This window comes from Cicer arietinum, chromosome 1 (assembly GCF_000331145.2).
Source record: "Cicer arietinum cultivar CDC Frontier isolate Library 1 chromosome 1, Cicar.CDCFrontier_v2.0, whole genome shotgun sequence".
In the NCBI taxonomy this organism is placed as follows: Eukaryota; Viridiplantae; Streptophyta; class Magnoliopsida; order Fabales; family Fabaceae; genus Cicer; species Cicer arietinum.
The window spans coordinates 202,573-218,488 of record NC_021160.2 but is presented as its reverse complement, the minus strand read 5'-3'; the positions used below and the strand labels follow the sequence as shown (position 1 = coordinate 218,488).

Genomic DNA, 15,916 nt, shown 5'->3' with positions numbered 1-15,916 from the left:
AAACAATACAGACATTGCTAGGAAATCTTTATATTAAGACACAACCAGATCTTAGTCTCAACGCTCAAGTCTCAACATCTATCATACTCATCTCTTCCATATTCTCTGAGAGGTGCATGTAATGCTAACTCCAAAATAATAGAAAATTGCACAAATTAGTGTTTGTAAGTAATGTCTGTACCATGGAACGATCCTTCCCGAGTAGATGGAATTCTTCCTTGCGAGAATGTTTGGTTCCATCCAGCAATTGACTGGACTCACCATTAGCCAAATGACTATATCTCATATCAAAGTGATCCTCTTGCCACTGTGAATTCAAACTACAGTCTCCACTCATATCAAACCGTGAATCACCTCGAACTGCAACCGAATTAGAAAATCTGGACAATTTTGCAGTGCTACCGTGCCAATAGGAATTTTGTTTTCTCAGTTCAGAGTTTCTTGATGTAAAGACACGATCAGGTCCAATAAGAACATCTTCCCCTCTTAAATTCATATTGCATGAAGATCCATATGCACTTGGATGCATTGACTGGCCCGAATGAGAGAAGATATTCTGTGCTTTTGACTTTACAGGTCCAAGAGGGAAACCATAACCTCCTTCCTCTTCAGGATTGTACTTCTCACTAACACATTTTGAATTACACTGCCCTTGTCTCTTCTGTTGAAAAAAAAAAGCACATGGAAAATGATGAATTGGGAAAATCCAAATAATTCTATAAAAAAAGTTCCATTAAAACTATGTATATGATTTAAAGTACCTCTATTGATGCCTGAAAATTGACATTAGCTTCAGGTGCTGGGACAACCTTAGACTCTTTAAAATTCCTTCCAACTGATTCCTGTCCATGTCCTTTATTTGCTGTGCGTCGCCTGTTTTAAAATAAATAGTAACATCAGTAGAAACACAGACAAATAAAAACTATTAATATAAATTATAGAATCAAATAAGAACAAAGGTGTTGTCTCAACGTAAAAAGGCCAAAAAATAAAGGAAACAAGAAAAAAAACACTTAGATACTTGTTATGTACTTCCGTGAGTTATCAGTTCAGAAAATCAATATCGCTAAGACAATGCCAAAGGGAGAAAAGAGGGGAAAGGAGAGCCTTCCTATCATTCTAGTCATTGCACGTCAAGTTTTGAAAATAAATAATGTCATTTTTCTTGAGATTTTAGTTTACCATATCATTAAAAAAGACAAATTAACATCAAAGCATACACTACTACACTAGCAGCAAAAAATTTCGCTGTTTCTGCTGATAAATCAAACATGAGATATGAAAATATCACGAGAATCTCTGATGATAACCAGATTCAAAGAAATAATACCTTCTAGCATCCTCTTCTCGAAATTTGACATCAAGTTCCTTACTTGGTGGGTACTTTGGCAAAGTTGTTGGATCACAAGGAAGTGGATTTGATGTGAAGAACTAGACACAAAAATCTCACTGACTAAGAGAGATAGTCGGTAGAAAAATATTCTGAGGTTACAGCACGAATAAAAATCTACAATATGACATGGATTCCATTTAAAGAAAAATTGTTAAGTGAATTTCACTGAGAAGATAACTTATAGCTACCTCATTCTGAAGTGTTGAAGATGCAGTTCCTCGATCTTTTGGTTCAATAGCAAGTAGGACCTCCAAGAGGCTCAGTGCTGATGAAGGAAAATCCTTGAATGTCTCAGAAACAACACGTTTGTAAGGTTGTTGAGGTTTGAAAATTGTCGCATGTGGTAGCTTTGACTTCTTCCAGTAATCTTCAGAAGGAGATCCACAGAGCTTGAAGATTTTATGAAGTTGCTCCACCTATAATGATAGATTACCAGATCTTAGTGACCACCACCCAAATAAAGCATAGCAAGCTTTGACAATTAAAATCATATATATGCTAATCATATAGTTGAAGGTAAAGAAATATTAATACAATTGAGTATTTCAAACAAGACCAAAAAGCATATTGGCATCCTCCTTCATTGACGATGTATAATAAGACCCTTCTTTACTTGTAAGCTCCTTTTTCTCATCAGCAACATGGTTGCAGATAACTTAAGTGGTTATAAAACTAACATATTAGAAACGCAATGATTATTTACGTCGCTTGTAGTTTTGCATTACCAAGTGAATATGTAAATTTCTCTTCCAATACAAATGCAAGAAATAGAGACAAAGGACCAATTAGTTTGAGACTTATTTCATCATAACTGGAATGCTCAAGATATGGAGGGTATATTCTAGAAGGAGTAAAAATGGGATTGCATAAGAGTGGGGACAGAGCTAGTTACAGGCCAAGGGGGATGAATAAGGATGGTGGGATAATGGGAAGAAGGCTGTTATTGATATTCCATTTTACTTTCAGCTTTCGCTGGGCAGAGGGAGTTCTTCTCCTCTTAAGGAGCTTTCTCTTGGAATTATAGGGGGAAACTCTTGTAATCAATCTCATTCAGAAAATAATACATTTCCTTATATAATAATTTGTCCTCAGTTCCTAACACATATCCAGAACAAAAGATGAACTTTACCTCAGTTCTCCCGGGCATTATAGGCTTCCCGGCGAACAGTTCTGCTAGAATACAACCAGCACTCCACAAATCCACAGCAACTCCATAACTGGTAGCTCCGAGTAAAAGTTCAGGCGGCCGGTACCACAAGGTTACTACACGACTTGTTAAAGGCTGCTCTTGAGATGGCTGAAAGGAAGTTGCAAGCCCAAAATCAGCAATCTTCAGATTGCCGTTATTGTCAAGCAGAAGATTTGACCCCTTGATATCACGATGCATAACACCGCGACTGTGACAATGCTCAAGACCACGAAGAAGCTGTTGCATATAACACTTGATCTGCAGCACGGCAAAAAAAAAAAAAAAAGCAAAATCAGAAAACAAAAGAACCAGAAGCCAAGATGGTGAGGTAAGCAATTGATAAAACAGAAAGATACAGAATATTGAGTCCTGAAAAGAGAAAGCAATGTTTTTGGTTAAGGTGGGGGTACCTGTGGTTGGGTAAAGTTGACGCCAGGTATTGCTGCAAGACCAGAAAGATCATGGTCCATATATTCAAAAATAAGGTACAAGCTACCAGAAAGTGTTGAAGTAATCATTCCTTGAAGTTTCATGACATTTGGATGATCGAGCCTTCGCAGGAGAATGATTTCTCTAGCCATAAAACGAACACTTTCTGGATCGATATTAGCGAATTTGACCTTCTTCAAGGCAACAATTTTGTTAGTTTCAAGATCACGAGCTCTGTAAACACTGCTGTAAGTACCTTGGCCAATCTGCAGGAAGCAAGTAGGATTAATGAATTTGAATTGAAATTTGAAATAATGAATGAGGAATGAGAAGTTAATAGCTTGCCTTGTCCAACTTGTGAAAAGAGTCGGCTCTGCGAGGTATCCAACCGGAGATGGCTTCTCCGGCAACGGCGGTGAGCCAAGAAGGCCATCCAGCAACAACAAGAGAACTCTTAATTTGAAAACCTTTACTAATAACACCCACACTCACACTACTAGTAGTAGTAGTTGTTGTTGTTGTAGAAGTAGTAGTAATTATTCTCTTACTAACTACTTTTTCGGATGCATTATTTTCATTTTCATTTTCGTTTTCGTTTTCATCGGATGAATCACGATAGGTGTTGGATATGAGGTGTGTAGTCGCATCATTATTATTATTATTATTATTATTAACAATCAAATGCTTTGATGATGATGATGATCTCTTTGCCTTCAATTCTCTTCTGTGGTTTTCGGCGACGTATTCATTTGCTGATTTTCCTTTCGAGCATATACAACCCATTACATTAACTAATTAATCAGCGCAATCAATCAATGAATAATGAATAATGAATAATCAATGCACCTAATGAATCTAATACGGTATGATTATAATAATAATTGATGTTTGGGTTTAGGGGGGAAATGAGAGGAAACCTACCTATACCTATAGACAGATCCCCAAATGAAATAACAAATTGTTGCTGGAAAGAGAGGAATTCGGATCCAGGCGTAGACCAAATGTGGCTGGATTACAAAAACAAACTTAACTAACTAACAATCCAATTATTCAATCTAAATTCCAATTCCATCTAAAAGACAAACAGATATGAAACAGAATTAATTATTATTATTATTATTATTATTATTATTATATAGTTGGCATTAGGGTGAAGCAAGTATTGCATTTGCATTCAAGATCGCAGCAATCTTTGTTACAAACCAACCGTGTGCTGTGCTGGGCTATGCTGTACCATACCACACACGAACCCAACCACGCCACCCACGTCTCAACTCAACTACTAACTTATTTTCTCTTCCAAACTGTGGGTATCGATTAAATTATTTTACTAATTGCCAATTACATAATAAATTCTAACGTCTTCATCAAAATCATTCATCCGCTAATACAGATGGATCTAAAATATTATAAAACAACGATCAAATAAATTGGTTTCTTTTTCATATATATCATTTTTTTAAATTAATCAATATATCTTACAGTGAAATTTATATATAAAATATATTATTTTTTATTTTTATCTTCAAAAAGGTCGCATCTTCCTCGTACAATTATATGACATACATATAAACTTTTAATTTTCTTTTTAATTATTCTGCATTCCTAATGCGACCTCCAAAAAAAATTTCATTTTAAGTAAAGGTTAAGAAAGTAAGCATTTTAGTATATAAATATACAAACAATTAATTTTTTTTATCTGTATGAGAATTATATTTCTATTTTTATTAAAACTAAAATTAAATAATTAACCAAATTGTATATGTTTTTATAACATACAAGAAGAAATCGTTTATATAGATTACAATCAATTATCATAATATTTTGTAATAGTGCCTAAAATTTTGTTATACACTTCCTCTAAAATTAAACATATTTTAAAAAAATAGCTGTTCACATATAACTTGTGCAATCTTAATAAAAAAAAAAAAAAAGACTATTGCTTAAATTACCTCATTGACTAATAAATTGGCTCATTGAAAATATAAAAAAAAAATAAATTAAATAAAATATATTTTGAAAAATATCTTTTAGAAAATCAGTTGTTAAATACCACATAAATAGTTGAAGTTTTCAATTTATTTTTTTCAATTGCACAATTTATTTTTGTCTTGATAAATTTTTGTTATTTTTTATTTTCGAAAACTGTTTCAAATTCAATTTATGTCACCGAAGATATTATTGAGTTGAGTTGTAGATTAAGTCGTTTTCTGTAAGACGTTTGACAACATTGTTTAAATTGTGCAAGACAAACTATCAACCACGAAGTATTTAGGATAAAACAACTCAGATACACTACACCGGAGCCAAACACATGTACAAAATATCAATGAAAAAAAAATGCATGCATTTATTAAAAAAATAATTTTTTCAGATAATAAAAAATAATACACTACTTAGCCCAAGTTGAACCGGATGAACCGACAACGACAACGCGCGTGTGGTGGTCTATTTGTGTGCGTTTTCACCCATTCATAAAATTAGGATACTCACCCCTTGGGGTACACCCCAATTGTCATATATTCACCTTATAAGCACTACTAGTGTATGTCATCTCTTTTATAGGACTTCGTTATTTTTTCAATTCACATAAACTAGCTCTCATTAATATTATCGTCATTTCTAACAATTCTTATTAATATCATCATCATTTCCAACAATTCAATCATAATTAACTCAAACAACTAGGATAATACGTCAAATCTAGCCATATCGACATTTGTAAGTTAAGTTAGAACTTAATAATTTTTCAATTGTACCATTTAATTAATAATATTTGTATCATTTTCAATATAATATCTTCTACTATACATTTATGATGATAATACATTAATATCTAATAAAGATAATCTAGTTAAAATATTATTCTCAATTTCATTTATACAAATTTCTTAATACACGAGGATAATCAAATGATTCAATTATTATGAGATTGAAGAAGTAGATTCTAAATACAAAAAATGTTACTCAAAAAAGCTTAATGAGATAATTTGTAATCATATATTGTGTTTCAATTTAACCGTCGTGATACCCCAACATTAAAACTCTTACTAATTTTATTATCTACGGTAATTCTACCAGACTAAAATAATTAGTATTGATAATTGCATTCACCGCATTAGATACTTGATTGAGACAAAAGAAAATACAAGACTACAATATTCAATTTTGTTTTCCTTTTCAAAAAATAATAAATACATATTGAAATTGAATAATATCTATGTAGAGACTATACTGCAAAACACATTTAACTCAATTGAATAACACTTATTTTCGTGAAATAAGTTTCAACAATAACGATACTGCACTTCATGAAATTGGTTTCGCCCCTTCTAACAGGTTAAACAGGTCAATTCACCTCACTAGATTGAACCTATATTCCCACCCTAACTAACATAAACATCATCATATAAGCATATATCCTAAAAATAAAAAAGAAAAGATTCATGATTTTCACCCACCCTAACTAACTAACATAAACATTCATGATTTTCTCAAAATTTATTATAACTATAAAAGATACGTTTTATGTTAAAAATCATATAAAAAAACACATACAGCAATACATTTAATTTTTTTCTTAATTAAACGTTTTTCAGGGTGTACATAGGTGCAGGTCGACCCGCCAACACGATCATCCAAATCAACCTTATTTTTATCTGTATCTGATCACTTTCGAGCCCGATCCGACTTAACCCGTTGAAACTCCCTTATATTTGGTTCGGGTAATAGGTTCAACAATTTGAACCCGTAAACCCGACTCGGTAATTAGGTATAATTTGTTTTTAAAATTTTATTTGGCAGTCTAATAGAGTTCGGGTAATTAGTTATAATTTTGTTGTTTTATATATGCGTCCACCTTCTTCTTTTGTTGTATATCTTCGTCCATTTTCTTTTTCTGTTCAAACTTTCTGAAGTCGCGCCGCTGCCCGTCTTCTTCTTTTGTTCCGCATGTGCTCATAACTAATATTTATGTAAATGTTTTATTTTATTATAGTTTTGCATAATGAAGGTATGAACTGAAAGCTTATGCTTACGATGAATTTAGTTTAAATTTTTTTACATTTGTTAAATACAAAATTTTTGAGTTAAATATTATTTATGAGTAAAAAAAGATGTTTATGCAAGAGGTTATGCTTATGATGAATTTAATTTAATTTTTTTACATTTAAATCTATTAAACACTTTTTTTTAATATTGCATTTGAAAATAGTAAGTACTTTAAAAATAAACAAATGAAGCACTAAAATTAAAAATTATGGTAGCTTAGTAAACTAAAATGGTTGGTCAGTTATGTGTAATGATAAAAGTAATGTAGTGGACCAAGTAGCAGTGTTAGTTTATTTCTCTTACTTCTCCTTATACCTTTGAAATATTTTTAACTGTATTATTATTGCATATATTTGAGACAAATGGAACAAGTACAAGAAGCTCCTAATTAATTTGTTCCACAAGCACAACAAACTTCACAACAACACACCTCTTCTAGTGCTTGATTACATTTTAAAAAGAGAAATGATGTATATGTAAGTATTGTAGGAAAGTGTATGCAACCACGATATATTTTCCCGAAAAATAAAAAACATGTTATTATTTATGTATAACCCACCAACCCAACCCAACTCGTTCTTGATCAGATCGGTTTAGTTCAGGTTAAATAAAAAAATACAGATTTATAGCTTAACCTAATCCAAAAATAATCGATCAGTCGGATATCGAATTTTGTCAAAACTAGCACAACCCAACCCGCATACATCCCTACCTTCCAAAATAAAAAATATTATTCCAAAAGGTAGAATAAAAAATTAGTTTGATTTTATACCTTTATCTTTAATATACACGAGTACGTTTAACTATTGATTCTTTTAATTAATGATTGTCCATATACCGTATGAGAGAGCATCGCTCACATCAGAATAATCAAATACAATATCATATACAAACAGAACTAGACAAGAACGAACCTGCCGATCTCATACTTCTCAAAACTCAAAAGTAAACAGGAAAAAAACTATAAAAAAGAACACAGGACACGGCAATTCCTTTCAAAATACACAAACTTCTAAGATGGAAAACCTTGAATAAGAAGATGACGCGTTAAAATAATTTTCGAACAATCCCATTATGAAACATTATATCCAACGGCATCTATCATAGATACTAAATTAATCTGTCTGCAACTATATTCCAGTGTAATAGTCCCTTTTCATTAATATAGTTCTTTGGTTTATTAAAAAAAAAATAGTCCTTTCATAATCACCGCCTAACCAACTTTTATCATAATTAAGATCAAAACCAATATTCTCAGTATAATATGAGGTTTTGAATCTTCAGTACGTTATAAGTGATTGCAACTTTGCTTTTTTCATGTCTGTCCCCGCCTGGATTCTTGCTAGACAACTCTCCACTGCTCTCATGACTTACATTCTTAGTGTCTCCATAGGTTTTCGTCTGGTGTTATAATCTCTTCTTTTTGTGATGATGTGCTTGTGGATCACTCTCTCCCTGAGACCAATCTCCATCAACCTTGTCATTTTCATTATCACAGTCTTTACGGTAATCCTGAAGGCCAGATCTTTTGTGCCTTGACTTTTTCCTAGAGTAATTGTGTTGTGTTTCCATCTCTCTATCTTTGTCAGATTCAGATTCATCGGTTACATAACTGTTGTCCCTGCTCCGGTGTCTTGCTTCTTTCATTTGGCTCCTATAGTACCTTTTTCTGTGTCTATCCTCATCTGATTCAGTCTCATAAATTTGCGAGTTCCTTCCTTTTTCGTCATGCTGATTTTCATGGTGCCTGATTGTAGTATCCCAATCCACATCAGAATATTCTTCATGGGCTCTATCTTCATCAGATTCGGATTCATCAGTTCGATTTCTGTTGTCCCTGCTCTGATGTCTCGATCCTTTCCGTTGGCTGCTGTGGTGCCTTCTTCTAACTCTATCCTCATCAGATCCAGCCTCATAAATCCAGTCCCTACTGTCCTGGTTCCACTTTCGTGAGCTCCTTCCTTTTCTGTCATGCTGCTTTTCACTGTCCCTGTTTACCCAATTCACGTCAGAATACTCTTCATGCCTTCTGCTATCGTCGTCCCTGTTCCTATTAAACGAGCTTTCCCTAGTGTGTTCATGGTACTTTTCCCGATCTACCTCTTCTGACCATTCCGTATCAGTATCAGGAGTTCCGTTCCTGCATTTTCTTTTATGGTTGGTATTCCGCTCCTCATCAGGAGTTCTTTGCTTTTTTTCATCTTCCTGTATTCTTCTACCAGAGCGACCACCATTTAACTGACCCAGTTCTCTAGATCTTGATCTTCTAGAGTGATACCTTGCAAAATATTACAATATTATAAGAACAAGTACAAATTAGACATGCAAAAGTATACAGAAGACTAACATCATCATTAAACAAATTTAGTTTAAAAAAACACCATTAAACAAAAATATGACAACTTAAATCAAGAAAGATGGAATAACTTAAATTCAAATCAGAAGAAAGCTATTCCAAGTTATATTTTCTCGACATCCACAAATTTTATAACCAGTAAAACTAGATTTTTCCTTAATGCAGCAAGTGAAAAACAAAGCTGTATAGCATAGATGTCAAATTTTTTATTTGATTGGAATCTTCAGATGGTTTTTCAAATGGAGTTTTATTTCCTTTATGGAAACACTATAAACCATGTCAGGACAGTGAAGATCTAGGCAAAACCATGGCTGCCTGCAGAGATCACATCACAACACTATGCTGACAGTCTTCACCTTGATCCTTTGAATGGTCTATAAATACTACTACCTCCATTCCAAAATATAAACCCTCTTGAGAAATTTTTCAGTTCCTTTTTATAAGACCCTCTTTCAATTATCAACTGTATTAATAATTTCTTAACCAACATACTCCTAATTATTTTACATGTTTTTCTGCAACCAACAATAAATACTATGGTGAAACATAAACTAATTCTCTTTCTTGAAGGGTGAACTTGTACTACACTAAATAGATTTCTATACATAAAATAGAAGTTCACTAAGTCCACTAAATCCATTTCTACACTAAATCGGTGATTTAGTCGATGGATTTCTATATATAGGGACAGAGGGAGTACTACACTAAATAGAAGTTGCATATACGCTGATTTTCCTCCATCATGCAAAAAATTACAACAACTTCTCTAAGCTTACATTCATTTATATAGGTTCTCAAGCCCAGTAACCAATTGAATGCTCACCTGTCAGAATCTGTTTTTGAGACATTGCTGGAGGGGTTCAGTACACACAAATTTCCATGGACCCTTGAGATCTCATAATCATCAGAATGACCAAATAAAGCAGCCATCTGCTTAACCCAAAAATTTGGGGGTGGTTTGTCAGAATCTGCCCATTCATAGTCTCCACCAGGATTACGGAAACAGTGGATAAAATTGCAAGCTGTTCCATGGGAACAAGTCTGTTGAGATGTAAACGAAAAGAACAACATCAATCTATAGGCATGATTCATCGACTGATAACATTTTGCAGCAATATATTTATTGTAAAAAATTAAGTTGAAACCCACCCAAGAGCAAAAGGTCATGTGATTTGCACAAATGACCCGGGAGCACTTGGCTGGATCCAAAAGAAAAAATAAAGATAGTCGTTATATAATTCTATACCTTGTAACCTGATTTCATATACTCCCCACAAATGGCAACCTTCCATCTTGTTAAATTAACAAACTTACAACTCACCTGCCATAAACCATAGCCAGAGAAAAATTTGAACAATGTCACGAAATTTGAAGTATTTTGTACATTAACCCTAAAATCCTAAATTATTAACTTAAACATCAAATATTTCTTCAGACTTTCCTTAGATATAATATAACATAAGTTACAAGACATGAATACAAAATCAGGAAATTGATCAGTTATTGAACACAATAGAGATGAAGTCCTAAGCAAATTTTGGAAAAGACTTAGAGCTCTAATACATAGTAATCAATCCCAGATCACAACACAGAGCAACAGGCTCCAAAAAACACTATAGCAGGATGGCGGCTATTCTGAAAATCATAAATAATAAATAATTGAAATTATATATTATATAAATGTTCAGAACAATAAAATAACTCAAAATTAAATACTTATCTAATACTAAAAAATTATAGACCAAGAACAGAGATGAAAAAATCATTCACAATATGGACTTGTAGTGCGAAAGATGACATGAAATGTAAAACATAGACCCAAAAAACCAGACTGAGCTTGACATCAGCACAGTTGGAAAGAAAAGAACAGAGACCAATCAATGCGGTGATACGTGAAGTTAAGAGAGCAATGGATTGTAGGAAACCACCGGAGTTGAAAAGAAAAGAAAAGATGCGAGCAAGCACTTGGTCTGTAGGTGGAAATCAAATAGGCAAGGGTTTGTGTAAATTGAAATTCCTTGTTTGTTTTTTCTCGGACAGAAACAACACAACAAGAAGGTAAATATGGGTTTTTGCCCATATTTAAGATAGCGGCATCAACGGCTGTAACTGCTGCTACTGAAAATCACAACATAACCTATGGAAGCTTGCAGCGATCAAAGGCCGATCCATACTGCTCCGCCACTAATAGCGAGAAACTGACAAATATGCTTTCATGAAATTTATCCATTCATTCATACCGGCAACATTCAAGATATTCATCTGGCACAAACAAGACAAAGGAATGGAATACCTGTTTCCCAGCAAAGTAGCGACCATTAACTGAGTTATAAGCACGCAAAGCAGAATCCAACAGCTTATACTGCACGTAGACATTTCCTCGCAAGTGAAATGAACCATTTTTACACACCTGACAGATATATGTAGTTAACAGGTTTAATACCCTGAGATGCAAGTAATTAAGTAGGAGAGGCAGCAAAATAAGAGAAAAGGACAACAAACTTCTATTTGCTTCACAAAAAGAAAAAAAAAAGTGATATCTCCTCTTTGGCTCACTTCTAAATGCCCACGTAAATTTATCTTGTTTTACAAAAATATTGATTCTATATGGAAAACAAAAAAAGGGGTACAAGAACAAGGTAAAACATATATATATATATATATATATAGAAATGCCTGAGTAAGATCTCCATATAGCAAGATAGAAATACAAACCACCATTTATTAACGTTTGCTATGTTGCATGTAGAACATAAAAATTCTATTCATTGATATTGATATCTAGGTTAACTTAAACTAAAGCCAAAATTATTTCACAAATATGTAAATGTATATACATAAATTTATCGTAGTTAAAATGAACCTTGAAGTTCACAAGTTCTCCAAACTTCAGGAACTCTGTGTGAACATCGTCATAGAACTCTTTAAAACAGAACTCAACCTCCTCCTCTGTATACTGAAAAGGGGGCTAACAAGTCAAACAAGATTTTAAATATTTAAATATATTACAATAACTCATAAAATGTAATAGTCCAATCATACAAAGATACTGAGAGGCCAATGCTCCAAGCCACAGTAAAGGCTTTGTGAACCTGCCCCGAACTACTTAAGGAATGATAAATATTGTGTTATACTAATAGTGCATTAATACATTGTTTTGTGTGGTATGTTTTTAAAGTAATGATTTAAATAAAAAATGAGTAAGTTATTCAGTGTCGGAATTTGTAAATATTATTTCTTATTATATTTAATCTGTAATGAAAATACTACTATGAATTGACGAAAGCTAATATTGATGGGCACTAGTTAGCATCTTAACATAACAAGAAGATTCACTGACTAAGTGTTTTGTCTACTACAACTCCGGAATTTTATGGTTCATAAAGAAATGTGTCTTTAGATTGAAATAAAATGGTGAATATTATATATTAACCCTCAAAAAGTGTCATCTGATTTGAAATGCATCAAGAGATACACTTATTCTAAATGAGAATATAGGATGCATCCATACAATCATACTAGAACCAAAAAAAAATAAAAGCAGAATGCACGACATAAAATGGTGAATATTATATATTAACCCTCAAAAAGTGTCATCTGATTTGAAATGCATCAAGAGATACACTTATTCTAAATGAGAATATAGGATGCATCCATACAATCATACTAGAACCAAAAAAAAATAAAAGCAGAATGCACGACATAAAATGGTGAATATTATATATTAACCCTCAAAAAGTGTCATCTGATTTGAAATGCATCAAGAGATAAACTTATTCTAAATGAGAATATAGGATGCATTCATACAATCATACTAGAACCAACAAAAATTGAAAGCAGAATGCACGACATAATTTGAGAAACAGACTAATAGATTTTGTTAACTAATCAATTTTGGCACAGTAGACTCAAACAAGACACACAAATGTTGGTAAAGTCATGCGTAAAAACCCGCCTTCTCTCCCACAGAAAACTAAAAGTTTCATAGAAGCAACATATTTAAAGAATCACTAACAGCATATCCATGTTTTTTAGGTTTTGCTGCTGCAATCTCAAATCCTTTGAAGGTCGTGACTATTAGTCTGCATCATAGCGCCTCATGCCATGACTGTGATGCCTGACAACTACTTACGGTTAAGGAACTAGAACATGTAATTTTTGTAAGAATTTTTTTTTAAATGACATTGAATGTATATTTAAAATATCTAGTTTAAGATATTGTGTTGACACAATATTAATATGAATCCTTCATGAAACAATACATAAAAATGTTAGAAGTGTATGATGCTAATGGTATAGCCAAAAAAGGAGTCAGACATAGAATAAAAAACAAGGAAAAGGGGGAAATTAATAAAAGAAGTGAAATGCAGAAAATAGATTGACTAAGGGAGGGAAATCAATATTTGACATCTTAATCCGAAGCTCTGGAAGTAGGATACAATAGGTAATATGTTTAAGTTGAAGCAAGCAAAGCCAAAAATGAGGACCCTCCACGAAAATGCATCTGGCGATGAATTTTCTGATGATTGAATAGTCAAAGAATATCAGAAGTATTTAGTTACAAATGAGAGGAAGCAAGTGCATGAAGAAATTAGCAGTTAAGAAAAAAGAAAGCAATAATAATTAAAATGAGAAGAGTAAGCAGATGCTGTAATGATAGAGAGAGGAGGGAAGGATACGCAGGAATGAACGGACAGACCTCAAGGCCTTCATCTTGTTCCCAAGCAAGGCCAGGACCATTGTACATGTTTTTGATGAGAAGGGTGGAGGACTTATCAGGGTAAAAATGAACCCTGCTACAACGTTCACCAAAACGACATGCTCCTGTTTTAAGATGAAAAGGACAGTGAGCTTTATCCTGCCAAAACCAAAGAGGCATAGTGAGTTGAGTGAGTATTTCTATTGCTTTTCTACTAAAACTGAAGGAGAATAAATAGATGAATGAAATTATTACCAGTTCAGTTCCGAAATTAGGTAGTTGTTGAGCAACATTCTCCAGGGTGGGTGAATTGGAGTGAGGTTGAGAGGGAGATTCCGGTGGAAAGGGATTTGATGTAGGTCTATTATTACTATCACACTCATGATGCTCCTGCGAAACAATAATGACAATAATTGATTGAATTGAATAATGAATCCAGAGAATAGGGATAGTAATTAGATACCTGGTGGCGTTGGAGGAGGCTGTTCGCCTTTTTCTTTTTCTTCTTGATGATTATTTCGTTTCCTCGCCAAATAATCTCAGGAGGACCGTCATCTTCATCTTCTTCTTTTTCAGATTCTTCTTCTTCGACACCGTTGTTATTATTATTGTTATTATTATTATTATTATTATTATTATTGTTATCAGCGTCTTCTAGTTGCTGTTGAAGAAGTAGTTGGTGTTTGATCATCCAAGCCCTCTCACTCTCCTCGAAGGCGATCCTATCCCTTTGCATCCTTTCCGCCTCTTGCTGCTCCAATAGTAGCATCTTCCTCTGCTCTTCGGGATCGTTGAGCCGCGCTTCTTCCTCCAACCTCGCCATCTCTGCATTCTCCTGCCTTCTCTTCTTCCTCCTCATTTTCTTCGCTGCCTTCCTCTTCTCCTTTCGACTCCCCACCTCCCTTTTCCTCTCTGATTCCTCTTCCATTCCCATAATAACTGTCTTTCTCGCTCGCTAGCATTCATTCATGTGCATATTTGTAGCGCCTTATTTCAATTTAACTAATTGAGTCAATTTGCTTAGGGTTTAAATTCAACCAAATTAGGGATACCGAGATTGGGTACTGTACAATAATACTCAGCAGTTTAAAAAAGTACTTTTAAGTATTAACTTTAATACCCATACTCTTACCTTCTAGGTACTTAAGTCCGTACTCTTACTCGTTACCCACACTTTAACTAAAATAGATTGATAAATAAATATTATTTTGTGATTAAATTTAAAAATTATCTAAATATCATAAATCAAATCATAAAGTATTATAAACCAAAATATTTTCTAACTCAAAACATTTCAAATCAACACTCATTACAATACACATTCAAATATCCATAATAATATTTTATGAAGTTGCAACTCTTATGACAATATTATTTGAGATCAGTAAAAACAATTTATAAGAAATTGCAAGTATAATTATAAAGACACAATTAATAAGATATAATTCTTAGTTATAAAGTCACAATTATTTAATTAATCATCATAATCAAATTCTTAAAAAGTTTGCAAACGTTTATCTTTTCATTTGATTATAAATATTGTAATGGTTTAATGATATTAATAGATATTAAAATATAAAAGAAAACAATTAATTAAACTAAACATTAATATAATAACTAAATAAATAATATATTTATATAAGTGCGGGTGCGGGGCAGGATTAGTACTATACTACCCATACCTATACCGCTTAATTTTGCGTATAATTACTCGTCTCCGTGCTCATACCCATTATGCGGATTTTTACCCTATCTATTGCATGTTTTTTTTGCAGATACCCACTGCGTCTGGGTCTAATT

At 33.1% G+C, this 15,916-nt stretch overlaps 1 protein-coding gene across 1 annotated transcript in view; it reads right to left on the bottom strand.

The window, feature by feature from the left end:
* Positions 1-15,168, bottom strand: part of LOC101495256 (uncharacterized) — a 16,574-nt gene extending 1,406 nt beyond the window's left edge. Inside the window, 17 exon segments of the mRNA XM_073369100.1 lie at positions 182-661; positions 762-873; positions 1,331-1,431; positions 1,582-1,809; positions 2,523-2,840; positions 2,993-3,277; positions 3,357-3,805; positions 3,933-4,018; positions 7,976-8,022; positions 8,319-9,339; positions 10,241-10,458; positions 10,664-10,738; positions 11,711-11,827; positions 12,281-12,373; positions 14,117-14,275; positions 14,372-14,506; positions 14,580-15,168. Of these exon segments, the coding sequence (XP_073225201.1) occupies positions 182-661; positions 762-873; positions 1,331-1,431; positions 1,582-1,809; positions 2,523-2,840; positions 2,993-3,277; positions 3,357-3,805; positions 3,933-4,018; positions 7,976-8,022; positions 8,319-9,339; positions 10,241-10,458; positions 10,664-10,738; positions 11,711-11,827; positions 12,281-12,373; positions 14,117-14,275; positions 14,372-14,506; positions 14,580-15,050 (4,395 nt within the window). The 5' untranslated portion in view covers positions 15,051-15,168.
* Between the last annotated feature and the right edge of the window lie 748 nt (positions 15,169-15,916).